Source organism: Coenobita brevimanus, chromosome 57 (genome assembly GCF_032717465.1).
Source record: "Coenobita brevimanus isolate Jiangsu-jjx chromosome 57, ASM3271746v2, whole genome shotgun sequence".
NCBI classification, from domain to species: domain Eukaryota; kingdom Metazoa; phylum Arthropoda; class Malacostraca; order Decapoda; family Coenobitidae; genus Coenobita; species Coenobita brevimanus.
The window spans coordinates 33,270,383-33,297,468 of record NC_137010.1 but is presented as its reverse complement, the minus strand read 5'-3'; the positions used below and the strand labels follow the sequence as shown (position 1 = coordinate 33,297,468).

The 27,086-nt window shown below is 40.2% G+C and overlaps 1 protein-coding gene across 1 annotated transcript in view; it reads right to left on the bottom strand.

Annotated features, from left to right (window-relative positions):
* Positions 1 to 27,086, bottom strand: part of LOC145402135 (uncharacterized) — a 106,258-nt gene that overhangs the window by 30,418 nt on the left and 48,754 nt on the right. Inside the window, exon 2 of the mRNA XM_080274252.1 lies at positions 16,011 to 16,153. Within this exon, the coding sequence (XP_080130378.1) occupies positions 16,011 to 16,153 (143 nt within the window). The remainder of the gene's footprint in view (positions 1 to 16,010; positions 16,154 to 27,086) is intronic.

Sequence of the window (27,086 nt, the reverse complement as noted above, 5' to 3'; positions counted from 1 at the left end):
AAAGTCTTGTCCTTCATACTCAGCCCCTCCTTAACTTTCTCTCCTGCATCCACCTCTTCTCCAGGGCTATCCTCAGCATCCTCTAGTAGAATATCTTCAGCAGTAACTGGTGCTGGTCATAACACTCTCTTATCTCACAGCCAGTTGTGCCCTCAAACCCACGGCCAGCAATACCTCTCGCCTCTTCAGCTGCAGCCTCCACTGACTGGGGCTTACCTGGTATCTTAACCTGCCTGTCCTCAGGTAAACCCTCCATGATGTTGCGCCATGCATTTATGGCTGTTGGGGTAATGTTATCCCAACATTCAATCACCAACTCAATTGCCTGCTTTATCATAAAGCTCTTCCAATATTTTAATACCTTTTGTTCTCATTCGGACACCTCAAACTTGATGCATGATAGAGGTCTTAGGGTGCGTGATAGCAAGTATGGTTGTGCATTCGATGTGTACGCAACAGCAAATAACCGCGATAGCTGAATGCATCATAGCAGGGGGTTGAGTGAATTCTAATTCAGCCATCTGAGCTCAGACAGTCCCCAGTCCAAGATTTGACCATGACTTATCCCCCTATGAAAACACACTACTACCTCTTTCAAATAAGTTACACAATCTTGGAATGGGGACAGTCTCTGAGCTAGGATGGCTGATGCAGAATAATTTAATACATCATCATTAAATTTCTGCCAAAAGAGAGACTGACACTAACAAAATAAGTGCATGGCTAAAAATACAGACCTGGACTATCCTAATTTTGATGTAAATGCCATAAGAGGGAGATAACTAGACCTGACCTAACCTAACGTTACTGTATAAATGTCATAACAGAAGGAAATAACCAGGCCTGACCTAACTTGATTTTAAAATGTAAATGCCATAACAGAGGGAGACAACCAGACCTAGGCTATCCTAATTTTAACATAGATGTCATAACAGGAGACTACCTAACCAAACCTTACTTTAACGTAGATGCCATAACAGTGGGAGATATGCTCACCAGACCAAACTTAACCTTATATAAGCATAGATGCAACAACAGAGAGAGATAACTTAATGAAACCCGACTTAACCTTATATTAACGTAGATGCCACAACAGTGGGAGATAACCTAACTAGACCTGACTTAATCTTATATACACTTAGATGCCATAACAGAGGGAGATAACTTAATCAAACCTGACTTAACCTCATATTAAAGTAGATGTCATAACAAAGGGAGATAACCTAACGACTCTTGACAACATTAATTTAATGTAGCTGCCATAATAGAGGGAGAATTCCTAACTTGACCAGATGTGCACGAGCCTAACTTTATCACAGATGCCATGATGGGGAGATAACCTAACATATCCTAACTTAACCTAACCATACTTGACCTAATTTTATCGTAGATGACATAACAAAGCAAGCTAACCAGACATGACAACCAAATTTTAACATTTATGCCATAAAAGCAAGATAACCAAACCTAACCTACACTGATCCTATAACAGAGGAAGAATATAACTAGAAAAGTTCCTCTTTCCCTCTTTATTTACTATGTTTATCAAAATGAATTTGCAACAGAAGTTTATAGAAAAGAAATTGCTCAGAGCTGCTAAAAGCAAGTGATAGCCATGTAATTTCAGTGTCAGTTAGCTGGATTGATTAAAAAAGAAAGAAAAATTGTATGAGCAACTCAAACATGGCTTTCCCACTGCAACCTTCATATACAACACATTCCTGTTATTTTACCAATAACTGAGTATTCTTCCAACTTCTTACTGCAGAAAAAATGATTATGGAGCTTCTTTCATCATTGTAGCAATTCCTCTAACACTTTAATAACACTGCTTAGAGTGCACGTGGGCTAAAGACTATCGACGGACAAAGGGGACACTTAACAGTAAACACAATGCTTCCAAGTTGTCATCCCTGCGCTTAACTTGCAACGCCAGATATCACTGCAAGATGGTTGTGCCCATGCTCTATGAATGACATCTACCTCAGCATTTTATCTTCTAGCAAAACTGGGGAATCAAGTGAATTAAATGTTCTGTGAATTTATCTATCCCCATGGCGGTGCTCACAAGGAGCATGGAAATAATGGTGATATAAAGAGCTCAAGCTCCTGTTTCACTAGCCTTCAGGATATCCTAATCATTCCTCTTTGCTGTTTTCAATGTGACACTACCATGAAGCACAGGCCAGCATACTCTCCAAAACACTTCTCTATTTTATGCACTACTCCACAAGCAATTTACATACCACAGAGCTTCCCCCACTACATCACAGAGGTTGACACCAGCAAGGACATGCAGCCAGAAAACTTTGCCCTGCTACCTAGTGGCAGACCTGAGGGGAGGTACAGTTTTGGGATTAGGATGGGATGGGGCTCAGATCAGTGCCAGGGCAATGCAGTTCCCAGGTTACTGCTTCTGCCAAATACAAAGGGACCTAAACCTGGTTGCAGCACCACAGGCAGCTGCCTTATCAATGGGTGTATAATGGTGAGGCAGTTACAGTGCCACGGCACACTTGATGGGTGTCCCTGTAGCCGTCTTGGAAGGGTGCCCCATTGCCACTTCCACAATCATGGACCACAGCTAGTGTGCTATGCGTCCCTGATCCCATGCCTGGACTTGGGACTGTGCAGGTGGACAGGGTCTGTGACCCATCTCCTTTATTTACACATGAATGCATGCACGCACGCACACACACACACACACACACACACACACACACATGAACATTTTAGCTGCGAGTCAGTTTGGATTCAGAAGTGGAAGGTCATGTGTTGCCAACTTGTTGAGCTTTTACTCAGGAGCGATTGACATGCTACAGGAGAGAGAAATTTGGGTGTGTGTGCATTTAGATTAGGAGAAAGTCTTTGACAAGGTACCCTACAAGCGAATAACATGGAAATTGGAGCACATAGGAGGACTGAAGGAAAACCTCCTGGAGTGGATGTCAGACTTCTTGAGAGACAGACAAATGAGGACAGGATATCTGGATGGAGGAAGGTAACAAGAGGAGTCCCACAGGGCTCGGTGTTAGCGCCAGTAATGTTCCTAAGTCAGGTAAACGATATGGTAGATGGAATGAAGTTCTGCAAGTCTGTTTGCTGATGATGCAAAGATCTTGAGGAGAGTAGAAGTTGTGGAAGACTGTAAAATGCTGCAGAAGGAACTGGATAAGATTCATGACTGAAGCCGGATGTGGGAAATGAAGTTCAATGCAAAAAAATAAAATAAAATAAAAATAAAAAAACTATTGGAAATGGGTAAAGGTACCAAGAGGCCATCCCTGAACTACTTGATGAGCAATGAACCAATCATAAAAGCGAGAGAAGTGAAAGATTTGGGAATGCTGGTCCAGGATAGTTTGTCACCTGAAAAACACATTAACAAGATAGTTAGAGAGACATATAATCTCTACTACCATAAGAGTTGCATTTCATTACATGGATGAGGAGATGATAAAAAAATTGACAGTGGCCATGATCCATCCCAGGTTGAAATACGTGGCAATAGTGTGGTCCCCACATAAAAAGAAGAATATAAACAAGATCGAGAGAATACAAAGAACAGCAACCAAGATGGGTCCTAACCTGGCAAATCTGTCATACAGAAAGAGGCTGGATAGGCTTGATCTGCCTTCCTTAGAAGAAAGGAGGGAGAGGGGCGACATGATTGCAGTGTTCAGGGCCATGATGGGAGTGGACAAAATTGACAGAAAAGATCTGTTTGTATGGGATGGGAGAGTAACAAGAGGAAATGGAATGAAGCTGAAAAAGTCAAGTTGCTTGAGGGATATCAAGAAATAAAGTTTTCCATATAAATGGATTGACCTGTGGAGTAGTCTGGACAAAGAGATTGTCCACTCTAAAAAATTAAACTAGTTCAAAGCAAAATTTGACTTAATGAGAAACAGAGGTGGGACCCCACGAGCATAGCTCATTTCCTGTATATCACAACAAAGTAAATACACACACACACACACAGGATAAGGAGGGAGGCCCAAAGACAGTTTGAGGAAGACATTATAAATAAAAGTAGTGATAAACCAAAGCTATTTTACAGCTACATCCGAAGCACGACCAAAGTAAAGAATAAAATACAGACCATTACTGATGAGGGGATCATCTGTACACAAGAGAAAAATATTTATAAAGCACTAAATATAAACTTCAAATCAGTTTTTACAGAAGAAAATAATTTTGAGAAATGATATGGAACACACAAGCCCACACATACTACTAGATATATATGTATCAAAAAAAGAAGTACAGGAAGAATTAAGTAAATTAGACAAAGGAAAAGCAAATGGTCCTGCCAAAATTTCATGTTGGGTGCTACATGAATGCGCAGAAGAGTTAACCCTTTAACCGCGGGGCGTCACTTTCGTGACGCTTGGGAGCAATGGATCATACTGCGGGGCGTCACTTTTGTGATTCTGTGTTATTTTGAATTCGCCTGGGCTTTCAAGTGGTGGCTTGTATCATCTATCAGTACTGCCAATGTCCAACACTAGTCAGCACTCCTAATCTCATCTGTACTCCCATCCATTGTTGACAATTTAGCCATTTCTCCCCGTTCTTGACTCCCCTCCCTACCTCCCCTCCATTACCCTCTCCTCTTGCCTGCCCAGCCACGCTACGCTAAGTAAATCATCCCTGGAATTTTCCACTGATTTCATCCATTGAAATAAGCCCTATGCCCTATTCTCATACCAAATAATATACAGTAAGACCTCACTATTACGGACTAATTGGGGCACAAGCCATTCCGAAAAACGCGAACTTCCAATAAAAGCGACATCCGGACTTCCCCCTACTAACCTGGACTTTTTCCGATATATCAGACATCAGTCCGGATCTCATGAACAGTTTTTGAACTGTTCTGACTACCACTTCTGTACTGTACTGTGTTATAACTTCACTACATTAATCAAATGGTATTGTGTATATAATAATACTGTACTGTACAGTGATAAACATGTCTTTTATTTACCTTATTGTGGTGAACATACCTGAAGTAGTCAGGCGGTCCAGACTGCTTCTGGCTTTATCGGACTTTTTCCGATATACCTGTATAGGAATTTAGTCCAGTAGCTCTTCAAGTCCGATAAAAGCGAATTAATCAAATAGTACAGGTAACTCGCACGGAACACGATCTCACGGAACGCGCTCGCAATTATACACGGTAAGGGCTGGGATACATATAAGACAACGTAAGATTTAAAAACCATTATGAAAACTACAAATTAACGCAGGAGAAGCCTTTGAAAGATCAAATCCTCGAACGTCACCGCAGCGCGCGGTTTGTTTTGATTACGTGACGATCTAGGCAGGAAATTATTCAGTGAGTGAGACATTCTCGAGTACAGTAGCACAGTATTTGTAAGTTAAATATTTACAGTACCGTACTGTTCTGGTAAGTTTATGTGCAACTTAAAGTACTATTAAATAACGTTAAAGCAAGAAATAAAGTCTTATAACCAGTTTACCTGATAGGCGTCAGAATATTGCCTTTTTTATTTGTTCGTTTTTTCCACAGTGCTGTTCAGTATTTGTAAGTTAAATATTTACTGTTCTCGTATGTACTGTACTTGTAAGCACTTTTAAATAAAGTTAAATCATTAAATAAAGCCTTGTAACCAGATAACCCGAATTATATGATTACTCATGATCGGCGTCGGAATATTGCCGTTTTTGTTTGTTCGTTAAACTCTTACTGTACTGCTTTTCTACAGTACTGTATTTGTAAGTTAAATATTTACTGTTCTGGTATGTACTTGTAAGCAATTAAAGCATTAAATAAAGGAGTTAACCTGATTTATATGATTACCCATGATCGGCGTCGGAATATTGCCTTTTTTTTGTTTGTTCGTTAAAGACTTATAATAAGAGAAAAATACATTTTTGTCTTGGTATCTTTACCTATTTGCTCAGGTTTGCTGTAATGGTTTGCAACTTGTAGAAAACTGTGAAAACTTTCGGGAAGTGAACGAAAATCTGGGACATGACCTTGACTTCACCGTCTCAAGTATCATCTGTCATTAGACTGTCAGTTCACCACCGGCTATCGTGATGAGTGGATGTACGATTTTTTCGCTCGTGGCCATGCCTAACCACACATAGTTACACCCATTATCTCGACCCAGACAGAAAATACAACCTTTTTCCTCCCTTGCAAAACACAAACAACCACCCTGTTTACGAGGCAACAATATATATTGCGAAAATAACAAGGTAAAATGATAAAGATGAACGTAAAATGATTGAGAAAGATGAACATGTTATGACGGAAAAAATACGTTTTCCTTGTCTGTAAACGTATTTATTTCTGCTTTGCATCTGTATTCGTAATAATTAGACTTATTGTTCGTTCTGAAACTGCATTACGATTCTATTTTTAGCCATTCTCGTGGTGTGGGAGCTGGAAGTTGTGACACAACTTCCTTATTGCTAATCGGACTGACCCTCCACTTTATTCTCCCGTGGCAGAGTCTAGCCTTGGAGGACGTGCAGTTTTCTCATTTAGGACTGAAAATTCAACTCTTTCGCTCCCTTTTCCAAGCATGGGCACAACGATAACGTAAAAAATAACTCGAAACTACCATAAACATATATCAAAAAGGTGAAAATGTATTCATAACATTTTTTTTTTTTTCCAGCCATTCCTAACAGATTATGTACTGAAATCATTCGATATCACAGTACTGCATTTCTAAGTTAAATATGTACTGTTCTGGTATGTACTTGTAAGTTAAAGCACTGGTACCAGTTAACCTAATTTATTACCTATGATCGGCGTCGGAATGTTTCCTTGTGTTTACGTACAGTATTTGTGTGTGGAAGTTTTGCTAGGAGTACTGTATTTGTGAGTTATAACATTAAATAAACCTTCTAACCACTTAAAGTGCTTTCTAGTGACAGATAACAGCAAAACAACACATTTGGGGGGTCTAGGGAGCAAAATACGGAGTAGTTTAAATATACGCGATTTCGCACCTAACACGGCACGGTAGGAACGAAACCCTCGTGTTCCGTGCGAGTTACCTGTATAGTATATATAATAATACTGTACTGTACAGTGATAAATATGTCTTTTATTTACCTTATTGTGGTGAACATACCTGAAGTGGTAAGGCAGTCCGGACTGCTTCTGGCTTTATCAGATTTTTTCCAATATATAGGAATTTAGTCCAGTAGCTCCTCAAGTCCGATAAAAATGAATTCCGGTCTATTTAAGTTCGTTATATTGAGGTTTTACTGTATACAAAAAAGAAATAAGGTAAGTGATAGTGCCATACACCTGGAATTGGCTAAATATCACCTGACAACACCTCACGTGCACTCGTTCGCTAATTTTTGCTGTTTATTTCCCTTGAAATATGCCGTATAATCTATTCTTGTAATAAAAATATAAATAAGAAAGGAAGGGAGAAGCCTACGTGATATTTACATTCACCTGGAACTACCTAATTATTGCAGGCCACCCCACTGTATTCTACGCTAAGTAAATCTTCCCTGGAATTTTCCACTGATTTTATCCATTGAAATAAGCCCTATGCCCTATTCTTATACCAAATATTATATATACAAAAAGAAATAAGGTAAGTGATAGTGCCATACACCTGGAATTGGCTAATTATCACCTGACAACACCTCACATGCACTCGTTCGCTAATTTTCGCTGTTTATTTCCCCTTGAAATATGCTGTATAATCTATTTTCGTAATAAAAATATATATAAGGAGGGAAGGGAGAAGCCTAAGTGATATTTACATTCAGCTGGAACTACCTAAATTTATTATGAATTGTCTAGATTTCCTGCCAATCATTTCATAGCTATATATTAACAGCTGTCACAAGGCTGACGTTAACAGTACAGGTAAGCCCTTAATTCACGCGAGGGTTACGTTCCCAGACCCTTTGCGTATGTGGTAAATTCGCGTATATGTTCTGCCCTTGTGTGCACATAATTACGCATGTCTACTAAGTATATTACATCTGAATAATACTGTTTATGCACTATATACACCTTATAAACTAGCATAAAGAATGAAAAACAACAAAAATGTAAGAAATTTAACGCTGAAACCTGACAAGCACAGGCGTAGGTGGAGACACTTCAGCAGTCTGGTGCAAAAGCCCTCACTGCCTCCAATATGCTACATTCTGCCTTCTTTATTGTCCAAACAGTTGACTCATTCACCCCAAACACACGGTTCCAAGCCAGTTCACAGACGTAGGTGGAGACACTTCAGCACAGTCTGGTGCACTAGCCCTCACTGCCTCCTGTATGCTACGTTCTGCCTTCTTTATTGTAAGAACAGTTGACTCACCCCAAACACACGGTTCCAAGACAATTCACCACGAAGTCAATTCACCATCAAAACATGGATGATTTCCTGTCATTCTATAAATATACTTATTATTGATTAATTAATACTTTAATAACTAATTTTCAGGGGGATTTTATAACTCATATAAGTAAAAAACTAGTGTACTGTACTTGCTAAATAAACTGGTATGTAAATAAATGACGGGGAATTGTCCTGACGGAGAATTGTCGCCGACATTCCTCCCTTAAGTTTGTCCAACACTTTAACTTTCTCTGTCAGCAACATCACTTTACTAGTCCGTTTTGGTGTGTTACCACATGCATCACTAGCACTATGCTTAGGCCCCATGTTGGCAGACAAGGCAAGCAATCACTGGAAGGCAGAAAAATAAGCCACAAATAACGATTCGCGAGTCACGCATGGTTCGACCGTCGGATTCAAACTGACTGTGTGGTGCGTGGTAGACCGACCTCCCCCCCCCACACACACACACACACACACACACACATACATACATATATGTATGCACACGGGCAGCAGGTAGGCATTTTTATATTTTATTTATTTCTCTTGTATATTAAAATTATTTATTTGAATAATATAATTTTATTTTAATCATTGTACGAAAAATTAGTGGATAACCGAAATCGCGTGAAAAAAGTTTGCGTGAATTAAGGGCTTACCTGTATTGCACTCCCCCTAGGCAGGCGCAGGCCACCAGTATCAGTTTACTGTCGTCTTTCAAGGTGAAAGTACGTCAGATTCGCGCCAGTCAAATTCTGCTGCTTTTTAGCCCCATGCAAAGGGCCCTGTGACCTCTACCCCCTACTAAACCTAGTGTGGAAAGAGGTAAAGGGCTGACAAATGATAAAGAGTGACTACGATCTTTCTGGTGAGTAAAACAGTGCAAGTGGAAATGTAAATAATGTGTAAACAGCAAGTGAAAGCAATGAATGTAAATATAAGTGAACAGTGGAAAATAGTTTTATAAGTTACTGCAAGTGACCTAGTACCTAACACAGTGTAAATAAAACAGAAATGTAAATAATGTAAATAAAATAGAGAATGTAAATAGAAATGTAAATGAGCAGTATTATAAGAATACGAGTATATATACTAGGAGTAATGAAAGTGAAAGTTTTACTCTAGCATGTATGAATACTATGAGTTATGAAAGTGAAGGTGAAAGTGACATTCACTCTCAACGCTAGTATACAGGACGAGAAAGTGAATGCTACGTATTTTACTGAAAGAGAAATTGAATGCCTACAGTGACAATAAACTACTATTACTGAAGGAAACTTATGGATAAAGACTGTAGATATATATAAGTGTTATATAGTAATAGAAATATAAAGTGTGAGGGGTTTTATGAGTAATAAATGACAGAACACCAGCAGCGAACGATCGCAAGTGGGAAGGTCATACGCCCTCGTAATTTTCATCGCTTTCACATTTTTTTTTTTTTTGAGTATGGATTCCAAACTATTTGTGAATCATAGAATAGTGTTTCTAGTGATAATATCAGGCTGTGGTAATCATATTACGGGTTGTCGGGAAGTGTAAAGTGGAGACTTCGTTACCCAACTTCAGAGGTCTCCACAAGTCCTACGGAACTCGACGAAGGCTCAACAAACATTCCAGGAGAAAGTTGAAAGTATGTGCCATATGCATATGTAATTTTAATACTCTAGAACTAATAACTGATTTTTGGCAAATATTTTTAGAGAGTCTGTCGGAGCACGAACATGCCCGTGGGAGCCGCAAACCAAAGCAAAACAAGCCCGCAGTTTAGGGGTTAAGTAAACCAATATACTGTATTTAATATTCAATGAATCCTTAGGTCATGGAAAACTACCTGATATTTGGAAGAAAGCAACCACTGCTCCCCTTTTCAAGAAAGGGAACAGACAGAATCCACTCAACTACCGATTAGTATCACTGACCAGTGATGTAAGATATTAGAAAAGCTGATAAGAAACGTTTGTGTAAACCATCTAGAACATAATATGATAACAGAAAGAAAGTTCAGTTTTAGAAAGGGAAAATCATGTATTACTACGTGTCAAGTGGGGTTGGTGGAGAATTAGTGCCCCTCCCTGTAAAACAATTAACTCTAAGCCCCTGGCCACCCCGTCTGGGATACATGGCGTCTGGCAATGAATGAATGATGATGACTAATCTATTCAGCTACTATGACAGAGTTGCAGAAACATTACAGAAAAAGAGAAGGATGGGTAGACAGTATCTACCGGGTATTTAGATTTCAAGAAAGCATTTGACAGAGTACCGCACCAAAGACTTTTATGGAAACTGTACTATCAAGGAGGAATCCAAGGCAACCTGTACTGTTGGATGTAAGATTTTCTCAGAAAACGGGAAATGAGAACAGTACTAAGGGATAATTACGCACCATGGAGGGAAGTCACTAGCGGGGTTCCACAGGGCTCATTGCTGGCACCAACTATGTATTTAGTGTATATATGTGACAGTAACACTGGAAATGAAAGCTATCTAAAAATGTTTGCTGATAACACAAAAATGCAAAGGAGAATTATCAACATAGACTCTTGCAGCAGACAGCTACAGGATGAATTAAATAAACTTCGTAAATAGAGCAATAAATGGCAAATGGAATTCAATGTCGAGAAGTGGCATGTAATTAAGTTTGGTAACAGTCAAAAAAGACCAGGCTGGGGTTATAAGTTAGGAAGTTCAACCCTTCACATATCATAGAAAGAGAAGGACCTATGAGTGATTATCAATAACAAACTATCTCCGGCTGACCACATCAGTGAGTAGGTACGGAACATGTATACAGTGCTTGCTAATGTGTGAACAGCATTCACATACATAAATGACGACATGCTGAGAAAGATAATAACATCATTCATCAGACCAACCCTGGAGTATGCATCAGTAGTCTGGAATATTCATATCTAAAAACACATACAGTAGATAAGACTGAAAAAGTACAAAGGACCATTCCAAGATGGGTACTATGCTTAATGGATCTATGCTACAAAGAAAGACTAGAAAAATTGAGTCTACCAACACTACAGGAGAGATTGAAAAGAGGAGACATGATTTTACCCAACTATCTATTTCCAGACGCCTTAACCCCATGCAGGGTGGCCACAAAGAAATCGTCTGCATGTCGCCCTGTCCAATGCCATAACACTGCCCTGTTCCCAGCTCACACACCCCTCTCACTCATATACCTCTCCACTCCATCCCTCCACCTCATCCTTGGCCTTCCCCTCCCTTCCCACCCCCTCCACCTGACTCACATACACTCTCCTCATCAGTCTCTCATTCTCCATCCTCTCCACATGGCCAAACCACATCAATGTGTTTTTCCTAATGCTTCCTATCACATCAACATCCACACCACAACGCTCCTTCACATCGTCATTTGTCAATCTGTCTCTCCATGTGACTCCACATGCTCCTCTTGACACATTTCCACTGCTCTCATGCTTGACTTCTGTCTCTCCAACCAGACATGGGGTAATCGTAATCTGTAATCATAATTGATTGTAATCGATTACAGTCTATCTATTCTATCTATCTATAGCCCGACGCCCTAATCCCACAAAGGGTGGCCGCAGACAAAACGCCTCCAAGTCACTCTGTCACCCACCATTTGACTACCCTCCCCCCAACTCACCCCCCCCTCCCTCATATACCTCTCAACTCCATCCCTCCACCTCATCCTCGGTCTACCCCTCCCTCTCCCTCCCTCCACCTCACCTACATACACCCTCTTAGTCAGTCTTTCATTCTCCATTCTCTCCACATGTCCAAACCACCTCAGTGTATTTCTCCTAATCTTTTCAACCACATCCACGTCTACCCCACAACGTTCCTTCACTTCTTCATTTGTCAACCTGTCCCTCCACGTCACTCCACATGCTCCTCTCAAGTAACTCATTTCCACTGCTCTCACTCTTGACTTGTTCCCCTCTTGCAAGGTCCACGCCTCGCTTCCATACGTCAGGGTAGGGATCACAATACTATCATGCAGTGACTTCTTAACTTCCATACTCACCTCCCTGTTTCTCATCACTGCTTTCAGTGTACCAACAACCTTTCTTCCCTGCTGTACCCTTTCACGTACTTCATCCCCCAAAGTTCCATCCTTACTCATCACACTACCCAAGTACTTGAATGCACTCACAATCTCCATATCCTCACCATCCAACCTCACTGCACACTCTGTGACTTCATTCCTCTCAAACACCATAACTTTAACTTTCAGATTCCTCCTCCTACACACTGTCCCAAATTCATTCACCAAACCTTGCAACTCCCATTCATCTTCACTCAACAATACTGTATCATCAGCAAACAGCAACACTGGAAGCTTCCAAATCTCACCCTTATTCATTAGGGCCACCCCCACATCCACTGCCCTACCTTGCACCTCCTTTACAACCCCATCCATATATATATATAACAGCCATGGAGACATCACACACCCCTGTTTCAGTCCCACATTGAGATCAAAGAACTCACTCAGCTCACCATCCACTCGCACCGTAGCCCTAGCTCCCTCGTACATACTCTTCACAGCACTCAACAATTTCCCCTCCACTCCATATATTCTTAATCGATTACAGACTTTCATGTAATCGTAATCGATTACTTAGACATATTTTCAAAGTAATTGCAATTGTAATCGATTCCTCTCATATTGTATTCGTAACCATGGTTACTATTACAATTACGAGGCCCCACATAAGTTATTCTTCCACAAATACTCATCAAGAATAAAATACTGTAGTTCAGTGTCAAACAGTCAAATATACACCATAAAAGTCCATACATAATATGAAAACAAAAGTGAATTGTAGGTTATCACTTTGAGCTTCCATATACAGTAATATCCTACCTAAGCTAAAATATCACCTGGGAAGATCTTAGTTGGTAGAAAAGTTAATAGAATGAAAGGGTCAAGGACAAAGTGAAGAAAAGTCTCAGTGCTTGAATTATTAAAACACATTTGTATAGCAAATTGGCAAAAAAAATACAGGAACAACGTACGGGACATAGCACTGTTCAGTATATTTTTATTCAGAGTAACAGTCGGTCTGGTTAGTATTTGGATGGGTGACCGCCTGGGAACACCAGATGCTGTTGGCATCCCTACGTGTCAAGTGGGGTTGGTGGAGGATTAGTGCCCCTCCCTGTAAAACAATTAACTCGAAGCCCTTGGCCACCCCGTGTGGGATACACGGCGTCTGGCAATGAATGAATGAATGAATGAGTAACTGTCGCCATAGGTTCTGCACAGCTTAACCCTATGTTAGATTCCGTTTCTTACACACACTCCCAAACTCATCCACCAAGCCTTGCAGCTCCCCTTCGTCTTCACTTAACAACACAGTATTATCTGCAAACAACAGTACACCGAGTTTCCAAACACTGCCCTCTCTCACCAGGGCTGCTCCAACACCCACTACCTTACCTTGTAACTCTTTTATAACCCAATCCATGTGCAGACAGAACACAACCATGGAGACATGACACATCCCTGCTTCAATTCAACCTTCAAGTAAAAAGATTCACTCAGTTCACTATCCACGTGCACTGCAGCCTTAGCACCCTTGTACATACTCTTCACAGCATTCAACAACTTCCCATTTACTCAATATATTCTTAATACTTTCCACAATCCATGTCTATCCACCCTGTTATATGCTTTCTCCAAATCCATGAAGGCTGCATACAACTTCTTTCCTTTTCCACTAAAGATCTAAGAACGAATATCTGATCTACACAACCTCTTCCCTTCCTAAAACCACCCTGTTCTTCTCCAACTAATTCCTCTGTTATTTTCCTAACTCGTCAGTAAGTATCCTATCGTATACTTTTCCTATTACACTAAGAAGACAAATACCCCTATGATCACCATAAACTTATTTTTCCCCTTTCCCTTTGTACAAGGGAATAATTACACCTGACTTCTAATCCTCCAGGACTCTACCTTCCTCCCAGGCCAGTCTGCACATCTTCTACATCCATTCTACTACTCTCTCTCCCCCATGCTTCAGCATTTCACCACACACTCCATCAATTCCAGGGGCTTTCCCTATTTTAACTATCTTCATTGCTTCCACAACTTCCATTCTACTGATTTCTTCCTCTCTTCTCACATCCCTCCTTCTCCCAGCCATTCCCCAGCCACTTATACTTGCATTACTTTCATTCTCTATGTTCAACAATTCCTTCAAGTGTTCTCTCCATCTGCTCACTTTTTCTCCCTTCTCCACTAGTAATCTACCATTTTTATCTTTCACTCCCTGACTAACTCCGCTGCCACCCTGTCTAATTCTCTTTACCTCTTTCCAGACCATTTGCTTACACTCCCTGTATTTTACACTCAAATTCCTTCCAAATTCCTCTTCCACTCTCTTATTACTCTCTCTTACTAATCTTCTCATCTCTACCTTCCTCTCCACATATAACTCTCTTTTCCGTCTCTCCACGTCTTCCACGCCCGTTTCTCATACACTCACTATATGCTTTCTTCTTTTGTGTCACAGCTTGTCTCACCTCTTCAGTCCACCATGCTGTTCCCTGAATCCCCTTTCATCTTTTCTTCACCCCACACACCACCTCACATGCTGCACAGATTTCTTCTGTGAACATCTTGCACACATATTCCACGTCCCCCATATGCTCCAATCCATATTTACCCAATTGCTCCTCCACTTCCCTTTCATATTCAGCCTTTTTTCCATCCTCTTGTAACTTTTCCACTCAAAGACCAGTCATATGGGTATAAGATGGGATAGGACATGCTGAAAGGTAGGTACAGTATGCACATTCCTAGGTCAATACCTATGGTAACTGTAACATGCACAGAAAAAAAAATAATAAGTACAAACAATTCAGTTTTAAACTATCTCTACTGAGGTATGTCACTGCCAGCGCCATGTCTTCAACTGAAGTGCATATTAGTTTACAGGGTAAAGAGCACATCCGTTGCTCCACTGATGTATGACAGTAGTGTGTCTCTTAACTTCATATAGTAGTCACTATTTATACCCCCACAAAATGCATGATACACAATTTACACAGCAAAATAAACCTCTAATCACATTCACATTGAAAAATTGCTGATCCACATTGAAAACCATCACCAATACATATCTACTGCATCGGGAGGAGGGGGGGGGGGTTGAAGGTTCAAGGGGGGGTTAAAGGCATTGCCCAGTCCCCTTGCTTCTTGGCCTCTGATGACCCCCTCCCAAATCAACTGTCAATTAAATTTACACTTTTTGACAACTTATTACCATTATATTCTTGTTCATGCAGTATATCTGAAGCCTAATGATGATCAGTGTGTCTTTATGAATGAGTCTGGTGAAGGTAAACAGACATTTGGGGAAAATCCTGGGACAACATCCCCCCTACATACCGGAGCAACAATTGTGTTTATGGTATGATTTTTGTGCTTCTGTTTACATAACAGTTTTTAACCCCCACATTAGCCATATAAATGGAGAGTCTATGGTACACAATTATTAACCATAATAATTGCTAAGAGGCACAGCTCTCTACAGCATGAAAAAGCTCTGAAAGCACCCTATTTTGGAGGTCTCCTATGGCTATGCACTCCAGGTGTAACCAAATTAATCATACTATCACCAAAACAAAGCTTGTTGCTCTCACCCTGCACAACACTGCCCACTTCTGGTGCGAACACGTAGAACCGTGCGGAGACTAAAAGATGGTTAAATGGGTTGGTGTGGAAGAGCCAGCCATGCACTGACACAAGTTTGGGACTATCGTATGCCAGGGGCAGTCCTCCCAATCTGTAAAATGGTGAGAGGACAGACTGAATAAGTGATATCAGTTGTGTTCCTTAGGGCACTAAAGTAAAATGCATTTATTCCCTTCAGTACTGTACAGTGACATAGTTTGTACTGTGCTGGGAGTGGAGCTGTACCTAGCTCAATTCCAGAGATTAAGAGCAAATGAAGTTCAAGGAAATGTTACCTCCCTTGATACTGGGGATGGGCAAGTTTCATGCTTCCTGTGTGAAAAGTGTAGTGCTTTAGGATAGTGAAATTCATGTAACAGAGGAAGATTATCTTTTACACAGCTGTAAACAGAACTGAGAATAAGCATCTGAGAAGTCAGGTGGGAATGAAATGCATTAGTTATAGGAGGTCATCACTATAAAAATTCAAGCACAGCATACCAACACTGCAATACAAAAATATTTCTTCTTTTGATTCGTGAAGAAGTAGACTGAATTATCCAGTCAAACTGCCCAAGCCTCTATCTTAATTTTCATATACAGCTACTCCCCCATGATGAACCGCCAGAATCTTTATTTGTGTATATAGTATACATATACATATATATATATATATATATATATATATATATATATTGGTATACCCCGATATATGATACCCCTAGATGCGACACTATATACATATATATATATATACAGTATACTGTATATACAGTATACACAGTACATCCCCCTAGTACGCACCTATGTGGGTGGCAGAGGACGTCGTGTACTAGGAATTCGCATACTGTGAATACATAAACTTACGGGAAAAATTACATATGGGCGGCACCCCCTTTCATGGGCAACCCTTGAGATGCCTTTCAGACCTAAGTATAGTACTATACAGGGAAACTATCTAAGATATATTACCTAAGATAAAGTAAACCTACAAGATTATGGCTTTACTAGGTAAATCATTGGTGGTAGGTGGTGGCAACCATCATCCACTCACTTGATGTAGTGCAGCCTACTTCTTCCTTAGCCTTTATCATTCTTTTTCTGTGCCTGCCCTCCTCTCTTCCTATATCTCCCATCTTTCCTGCCACTTCTTATTGCTCTTCTTTCCTTTACAGGTGGCTTTACATTAAGTGACAAGTCAAATGGTTTCCTGTAAGCCAAGAAACCATTTACAACGCTGAGTGGTAACCATATAACCAACCCATACGTGCTTCCTACGTGTCAACAAGTGGATTGGTGGAGGGTTAGTGCCCCCCTCTTTAAAACCAATAACTCAAAGTCAAACGGCCACCCCTTACGGGATTATGGCGTCCGGCAATAGATAGATAGATAGGCAGACCTTTACCTGTTATCGTTTCTTGGGGGGGCAATGTCGCATACACTGGGTAACCTCAGATTTGGGCCACTTTTCGCTCCCTGTCTCACTTACAAAGAGTTCAATTCGTGTGCTAATAAAAAAAATACACTAAAAAAAAAAAAAAAATAGGTCCTCACGTACAAGGGGGATCGCGTACTCGGAACTCGCGTACTGTGGGGATATATGATACCCCAGCTTAACGATGGGGGGTAGGAATACCACCATACCCAGGCTAACAGTGGCCAAACCCTGGTTTACCAATGGGTTTTGATTTTTTTTTACCAATGCTGGTGATATTTTAGACTTAGGTTGACTTATAAACAGTTATTAGACTTATATTAATGTGTTTTAGCCACAGGTGGGGTGAACATTGTCATTTTGGAGTACAGTATACTAAGTTTATTTTTCCAGACTCATATTTGACGATTTTCATATTTATTTGCTGGTTTAATGAGTTATTTACAGGCATTATGTTATCTTCTTTTACAGCTATCAGGCCGTTCAGACTGGCTTTATACTTGTTTTGGGGCTCATTTGGGTGGGTTTTGGACTTGGTTGGGGGTGAAACCCAAGGCTGAAAAATGTATTCCATTACATGTTAAAACTACCCCGATATACGATACCCTGCCAAACGATGGTTTTTACTTAACCAATTGCATTATAAAACCGGGGTATACCTTGTGTGTGTGTGTGTGTGTGTGTGTGTGTGTGTGTGTGTGTGTGTGTGTGTATTTACCTATTTGTATTTACCTATTTGTAGTATACAGGAATTGAGCAATGCTCGTGTTGTCCTGTCTCCATATCCACATTTATCAAGTCTACCTTTAAACACATGAATGTTTTTCTCATGCACCACCTCTTTGTCTAAGTCGTTCCAAATATTTAAGAATATACCTAATTGTGATATACACGGAATGTACTATGCTCGTGGGTTTCCGTCGCTGTTTCTCAATAAGTCGAATTTAACTTTAAACTCGTTTAAGTTTTTAGACTGGACGATCTCTTTGTCCAGGCTATTCCATAAGTCTATACTTCTGTAAGGAAAGCTATATTTCTTGATATCCTTCAAGCAGCTTGACTTTTTCAATTTCATTCCATGTCCTCTTGTTGCTCTCTTATCCCATACAAACAGATCTTCTTTGTCAATTTTATCTACTCCCACCATGGTCCTGAACACCGCAATCATGTCTCCCCTCTTTCTCCTTTCCTCTAACGAAGGCAAATCCAGTTTTTCCAGCCTCTCTCTGTATGACAGGTCTGTCAGACTGGGGACCATCTTGGTTGCTGTTCTTTGTATTCTCTCAATCTTGTTTATATCTTTCTTTTTGTGTGGGGACCACACTACCGCTGCATATTCTAACCTGGGGCGGATCATGGCCACTATCAATTTTTTCGTCATTTCCTCATCCATATAATGAAATGCTACTCTTATGTTAGTCAAGAGCTTATAAGTCTCTCCAACTATCTTGTTAATGTGCTTTTCTGGTGACAAACTATCTTGGACCAGCACTCCCAAATCTTTCTCTTCTCTCCTTTTTGTGATTAATTCATTACCCAAAAAATAATTCAGTGATGGTCTCCTGGTACTTTTACCCATTTCCAATATTTTACATTTCTTTACATTAGATTTCATTTCCCACGTCCGGCTCCAATTGTGTATCCTATCCAAATCCTCCTGCAGTATTTTACAATCCTCCTCAACCTCTATCTTCCTCAAGATCTTTACATCATCAGCAAACAGACTCGCATAACTGTTCACTCCATCTACCATATCATTTACATAAATCAGGAACATTACTGGCGCCAACACTGAGCCTTGAGGGACTCCACTTGTTACTTCCCTCCATCCAGACATCTTTTCCTTTATTACTGTCCTCATTTGTCTGTCTCTCAAAAAGTCTCTCATCCATTCCAGAAGTTTCCCCTTTAGTCCTCCTATATATTCTAGTTTCCACATTAGTCTCTTATGAGGTACCTTGTCAAAGGCCTTCTCTAAGTCTAAGTACACACAATCCACCCAACCATCTCTCTCCTGTACCACATCAATCGCTCTTGAGTAAAAGCTCAACAAGTTTGAAACACATGACCTTCCACTTCTGAATCCAAACTGACATTCAGCCAAAATATTCATCTCTTCCAGGTATTTTATCCATCTGTCTTTCAGGATTCTCTCACACAATTTTGCGACCATGCTGGTTCGAGACACTGGTCTATAATTCAGGGGTTCTTCCCTGTTTCCTCCCTTGTAAATTGGTACCACATTTGCCCTCTTCCATTCTTTTGGCACTTTCCCCTCTTCCAGTGAGCATACAATTAAGCTGTGAATTTTATCCGCCAGTTGTTCTCTGCATTCCTTCAGTACCCAATTAGAAATTCCATCAGGTCCTGGGGCTTTCCTTACATCTTGAGTTTCCAGTAATTTATACACTTCCTGCACCTCCACTTTTATATCTTTCATCACCGGAACATTTCTAATCACTCCCTCCCCTTCCACAAGCTCCTTTTCTTTAGTGAAAACTGACTGGAAACGTTTGTTCATTATTTCTGCTTGCATTGCCGCATCATTAAAGACCTCTCCATCTACTTTCAGCTTGGTGATTCCTTCCTTTTGTTTCAGTCTGCCATTAACAAATCTATAAAACAGTTTGGGTTCATCCTTGCATTTGTCAATTACAGTATACCTTTTTCAAAATTCCTTTCTTCTTCCCTACGTATTCTTGTGTATTCGTTTCTTGTTCTTTTATATTCTTCCTTTGTTCTGTCGTTACCTCTCTTTCTCCAATTGTTCCACGCCTTATCTCTCTCTTTTTTGGCTATCATACACCTTCTATTAAACCACTCCTTTTTCCTGTTTTCTTTCCCTCTTACTCTTGGTACAAATTTTTCCACTCCCAAATTATAGAGGTCTAGAAAGATATCCCACTTCCTCTGTATCTCTCTTGTTTCTCTGAATTTTCTCCAATCCGCATTTTCAAAAAAGTTTCTCAATCCTGTAAAATTTGCTTTGCCAAAGTTGTATCTTCCCTGTCTATGAAGCTCGTCTCTTGGCTCGACATTTCCTATTAACATCTGGAACTCAATGACCACGTGATCACTTTTTCCCAAAGGACAGAGATATTCCAATGATTCTATTACATCAAGTTCTTTGGTGAACAGTAAATCTAACCTTGCTGGTGTGTCCTCACCTCGAAACCGTGTCTCTTCTTTGACCCACTGCGTCATCACATTATTCATTATTACAGTAACCCCTCCAATATCCGGATCAATAGAGCCATAGGTAGGTCCGGATAGTGGTCCTGTCCGGATATTGGGCCCCAGCTTATGGACTAGTACTTATGGACCCTAACTCTGAAAAACACCTATACAACTCCCTCTGGACATGCATTGCACCTATTTAAGACCCAAATCACACCAATAAGGGACATAAAAGACTGAAATAAATGCAAAAGAACCATAAAATGAGGTTTTAGAGGTGAGTTTATACAATATTAAACATTCTGGGTACTTACAAGTCCCTTGGTCTTGGACTGGTTTGAACCGCCAGTTTGCAGTCCACAGTTAATCCTCTGCACTCTAAATTCTAATTTCTTAACACTGCACAACACTGTAAATTCCTGTGTGTTCTAGTGGTAAGGTATTGCAGTTTATTCACTGTTTATTCACAAAAAACAAGCACCTGTGACTTGCACTGTTATAAGTATCTGCTCTCCATCGGAGTTAAGCTGCGACTGTTGATGTTGGTGGGGTAACAGAGTTGCCAGATCGCAACAGCCACATTACCAATCTCCTCAACTTTCATTGTCAAATATAACTTTTCATTACCAAATTCGTAAAGCTAGCATATATTCTTCACTAATTATATATACAAGTGGAAATACATGTAATCACTCTCCTTATAACTAACACCATGTTGATTATTTTCACACTATGTAGGGTAGCAGATTAATCAGAGAGAGCAAACAATCCACCATCTCCATCCTGTGTATCCTCATACATGTGAAAAATCCATTTGGTAATGCATTATTCTAATTCATTACCAAACGAATTTTTCATTACCAAATTGGCCCACACTTGGTAATGAAAAATACCAAATGGCAACCCTGACAGGGGAGGGGGGAGGGGGAGGAAGGAAGGGGTGAAGGGACCATGGTGTAACAGCTGTTTGGCGCCAGGCAGGAATTTCAAATTATGGGAGGGAAAAAAGTCAGATTTTTTTCGAATTTTTTGCGGTTTTTGGCCCATTTTGGGAATATTGGATCCCAGGAGGATTATGTCCGGTTAGTGGGGATGTTCGGATATTGGGTGTTCGGATATTAGAGGGATTACTGTATATTTAATAACATAGTACCCCACGAATCCTCGCCGCCTCCCGAGTACCATTCCTCCCAGTTCACCTCTTTACAATTAAAGTCACCCACCAAAATTATATTATTGCTTTTCTCAATTATTTTTTGCAAGTAGCTAGCCATATCTGACAACATCTCATGGTATTCGTCATCCTTCCATGCTCTCGTCTTTGGGGGAACATACACTACCGCCATATCTCTCTTAACATTCTCTCCAGTTTCTAATTTCATATACATCACTTCAGCCCTGCCTTCTCCCATTTCCACAGTATCTACATTTATGTTGTTCTTCACTGCTATCATCACTCCTCCTCCCTTATTTTCTTTTCTGTCTTTTCTCCACAGTTTGTATTTACCATCTCCCAAATGAACATCAATATCTTCTCTTAATTTGGTCTCTACAAAGCACATGACATCAGGTTCATGTTCTCTCAAGAAATCATTAATTTCGATCCTTGTCGATATGAAACCATCAACATTAGTATATATCACCTTCAAATTATTTTTGACATTATTAATACCCTCTTCTCTCCTACTCTCTGTCCGTACCACTTCCTCAACTTCTGATCTTTCACAACCATCCCCCCTAGTTTCCTTCACTTCTATTTCCTTAAATACCATTTCCTTACTTTCATATCCAATACTCTCCAAAAAAAAGTATTACGTTCTTCCTCTGTCCTCTTATCATTTTTTTCCTTTACTTCTTCCTTTAATGATTTTAAAGCTTCTCTTTCTTCTTCATTCAGATCTTTTCTTATTATAATATTTTCCATCCCCGCCTCTTTGCTTAATTTCCAGGTCACTTTAAGTATCTCATTTATTACACTTTCTGATGGAAACTTGACTCTCATTGGTCTTGTTTCCCCTTTCTTATAAGGCCCTATCCTCCTTACTTCTTCAATTTCTTTTACCCACTTGTTTCCTTCGGGGTCAATCTTGCCTAATATTCCTCTCACCATGTTCGTGTCTCTCTCGAGTCTTGCGAACCTAACCTTTTCTTCCTCTTCCCTGTTTCCAAATACTATCACACATCTGTTCCTTTCTACAGTTTCTCTCACTATTTTCTCTTTTTTCTTCAGTATTTTCACTACATTTTCTTCCATTTCTTTCTTGTTCATTTCCCTTTCTTCCTGGATGATCTCTCTTAAGCTGACCACTTCTTTCTGTTCTTCCTCTACGTGTGCCCACTTTGCCTTGTGTTCTTCTAGTACATTACTCACCTTCTCCGTTTTATTAGTACTCTCTTCAAGTTTCCTCCTCAGTTCAACATTTTCCCGCTTCAAATTCTTAATCTCTTCATTGGCTGTTTCGTTGGACTGGATTAGACTCTGTATGGTGGTTTCCGTATTTCCTGACACATCCTTTATCACTAGATTCTCTACTTTTTTTTCGAGTTCACTAATCCTCATAATTAATGTTTTCACCAGGTCCATGACATTAGTATTGGCATCAAATCCTTGAAATTCCATTCCCTCATTGTTTACATTTTCGGCCATCTTTAACGTACCGGTCAAGTACCTAAACAGCTGTTACCAATAAGCCACAAACATTCATGTATACTATTGCCAACAAATCTTTACATTTTTGGTAGTCTACCAACTTTCATTATTTTAAATTTAAAGAAAGACTCTAGGAGACAGGACAGACAAAATTCCTGAAACTGCTCAAGGTCAGGAGCGATGCCTGGGACGTCCTCTCTCTCCGGCTGTTCGTGTGTGTGTGTGTGTATAGATACAGTATTTATATCTATCTATCTATTGCCAGACGCCTCAATCCCGTTTGGGGTGGCCACAAACAAATTGCCTCCACGTTGCCCTGTCCCCCGCCATTTCACTGCCCTGCTCCCAACTCACACACCCCTCTCTCATATGCCTCTCCACCCCATCCCTCCATCTCATCCTCGGCCTCCCCCTCCCTCTTCCCCCTTCCACCTCACTCACATACACTCTCTTCATCAGTCTTTCACCCTCCATCCTCTCCACATGGCCAAACCATCTCAGTGTGTTCCTCATAATGCTTCCTATCACATCCACATCCACACCACAACGCTCCTTTATATCCTCATTCGTCAGCCTGTCTCTCCATGTGACTCCACAGGCTCCTCTTAAATAACTCATTTCCACTGCTCTCACTCTTGCCTTGTGTCCTTCCAACAACGTCCAAGCTTCACTTCCATATGTTAGAGTTGCTATCACAATACTGTCGTGTAGTAACTTTTTCACTTCCATGCTCACTTCCCTGTTTCTTATCATTGCTTTCAAAGAACCAGCAACCTTTCTTCCCTGCTGTACCCTTTCAAGCACTTCACCCTCCAAACCTCCATCCTTACTCATCACACTACCCAAGTACTTAAACATACTCACATTTTCCAATTCCTCACCATCCAACCTCGCTGTACATTCACTGACTTCACCTCTCTCAAGGACGATCACTTTACTCTTCCCTACATTCACCTTTAGATTCTGTTTCTTACACACACTCCCAAACTCATCCACCAAGCCTTGCAGCTTCCCTTCGTCTTCACTCAACAACACAGTATCATCTGCAAACAACAGTACACCGAGTTTCCAAACACTATCCTCTTTCACCAGGGTCACTCCAACATCCACTACCCTACCTTGTACCTCTTTTATTACCCCATCCATGTACAGATTGAACAACCATGGAGACATGACACATCCCTGTTTCAACCCAAAATTCACTTAGTTCACCATCCACACGCACTGCAGCCTTAGCATCATCATACATACTCTTCACAGCATTCAACAACTTCCCATCTACTCCATATATTCTTAATACTTTCCACAATTCTTGTCTATCCACCCTGTCATATGCATTCTCCAAATCCATGAAAGCCGCATACAATTTCTTTCCCTTCTCTAGAAACTTTTCTACAAAAGATCTAAGAATGAATATCTAATCTACACAACCTCTTCCCTTTCTAAAGCCTCCCTGTTCTTCTCCAACTAATTCCTCTGTTCTTTCTCTAACTCTGTCAATAAGTATCCTACCATACACGTTTCCTATTATACTAAGAAGACAAATGCCCCTATGATTACCACACACTTCTTTTTCCCTTTTTCTTTTGTACAAGGGAATAATTATACCTGAATTCCAATCCTCTGGGACTCTACCTTCCTCCCAGGCCAATCTGCACATCATCCACATCCATTCTACTGTACTACTACAGTATCTCTCCCCCATGCTTCAGCATTTCCCCACACACTCCATCAATTCCTGGGGCTTTCCCCAATTTAACTTTCTTCATTGCTTCCACAACTTCTATCCTACTGATTTCTTCCTGTCTTCTCACCTCCCTCCTTCTCCCAGCCATTCCCCAGCCACTTATACTCGTATTCCTTTCATCCTCTATGTTCAACAATTCCTTAAAGTGTTCTCTCCATCTGCTCACTTTTTCTCCCTTCTCCACTAGTAATCTACCATTTTTATCTTTCAATCCCCTGTTAACCTCACTTCCACCCTGTCTTACTCTCTTCACCTCTTTCCAGAACATTTTCTTACAGTCCCTCCACTTTACACTCAAATTCCTTCCAAATTCCTCATCCACTCTCTTCTTACTCTCTCTTACTAATCTTTTCACCTCTCTCTTTCTTTTTACATATCTCTCTTCCGCCTCTCAACTTCTTCAACGCCCCTGTTTCTCATCCATTCACTGTATGCTTTCTTCTTTTGTGCCACAGCCTGTCTCATCTCTTCAGTCCACCACGCTGTTCCTTGCACCCTCTCTCCGTCTGCTCTTCCTCCCACACACCACATCACATGCTGCACATATTTCTTCTGTAAATATACTGCACACAGCTTCCACATCCCCCATCTGCTCCAGTTCATATTTACCCAATCGTTCCTCCACTTCTCTCTTATACTCTGCCTTTTTCTCATCCTTTTGTAACCTTTCCAGTCTCCTTGCAACTACTCCTTCCTCTTGTCTTTCCCTTCTTCTATTTCTCCATCTTACTTGGATCCTAATTCTGGCTACCACCAAGTAGTGTTCAGAAAGTCCACTTCCCCAACCTCTATAAGCTCTTGCATCCATTACACATCTTCGCATCCTTTCATCCACACACACATAAGCAATCATTGCCTTCCTTTCATTCAGTTCACCAACCACCCTTCTCATCACTCGCCATGTATACCTGTGGATCATTTTATGCCTGAAGAGGGTATTGGCTATCACCAACCCCCTCCCAGCACAAATGTCCACTAACGCACTGCCATTCTCATCTATCTCAGCAGGCACACCCCACTCACCAACTATTCCATCCACCTTCACATTCCCTACTTTACCTTTCATATCACCGATCAAAAACACTCTCTCATTCCTTCCAAACTCTTCCATGCACACTTCCACATTTGTCCAGAACTCTTCTCTCACTCTGCTAGCATGATCTTGCGTTGGCGCATCCACACACACAATCGCCCACATTTGTATTCCAAATTTCAACTTTACCCACACAATCCTTGACCCAAGTGATCCATACTGTCTTATGCTCTTCTTCCATCTTTTACTCACAACTATACATACTCCTTCCTTTGCCCTCTCATGCTTATTATATATATATATATATATATATATATATATATATATATATTTATTCTATATATATATATATATATATATATATATATATATATTATATATATATATATATATATATATATATATTATATATATATATATATATATATATATATATATATATATATATATATATATATATATATATATATATATATATATATATATATATATATATATATATATATATATATATATATATATATATATATATATATATATATATATATATATATAGTAGACCCTTCTCATCCGCGAAATTTGCATCCGCAAATTTAAGTTTCCGCAGATCAAAATCATTTTAATACTGTACTGTTCTATATCCTGTAACTTAACTTGAAATTGGCACGCAACTTGCACTTGTTTTGTAGAAACAGTTAGCACACCCGCACCCACGGGCATTCCCACCACTCTGCCAGTGTTATTGTAAACAACAATCAGTTCGTTACCTACGTCATCGTCACCCTTCTCGTGTTTACAACTCTATTGTACTTCATTGTGTAAGTGAAAAATGGCTCGCAAGAAACAAGTAAAAGATAAAAGCAATCCTTCTAAGCCAAAGAGAGAGCGTAAGGTGTTATCTGGCGTCCTGTCAGAAGAGTCAGATTAGACTCACAGCTTACCTACAGTGCTGCCACACATCTCGTCGCCTCACCACATTGGCACTGTAGGAACTGCACTACAA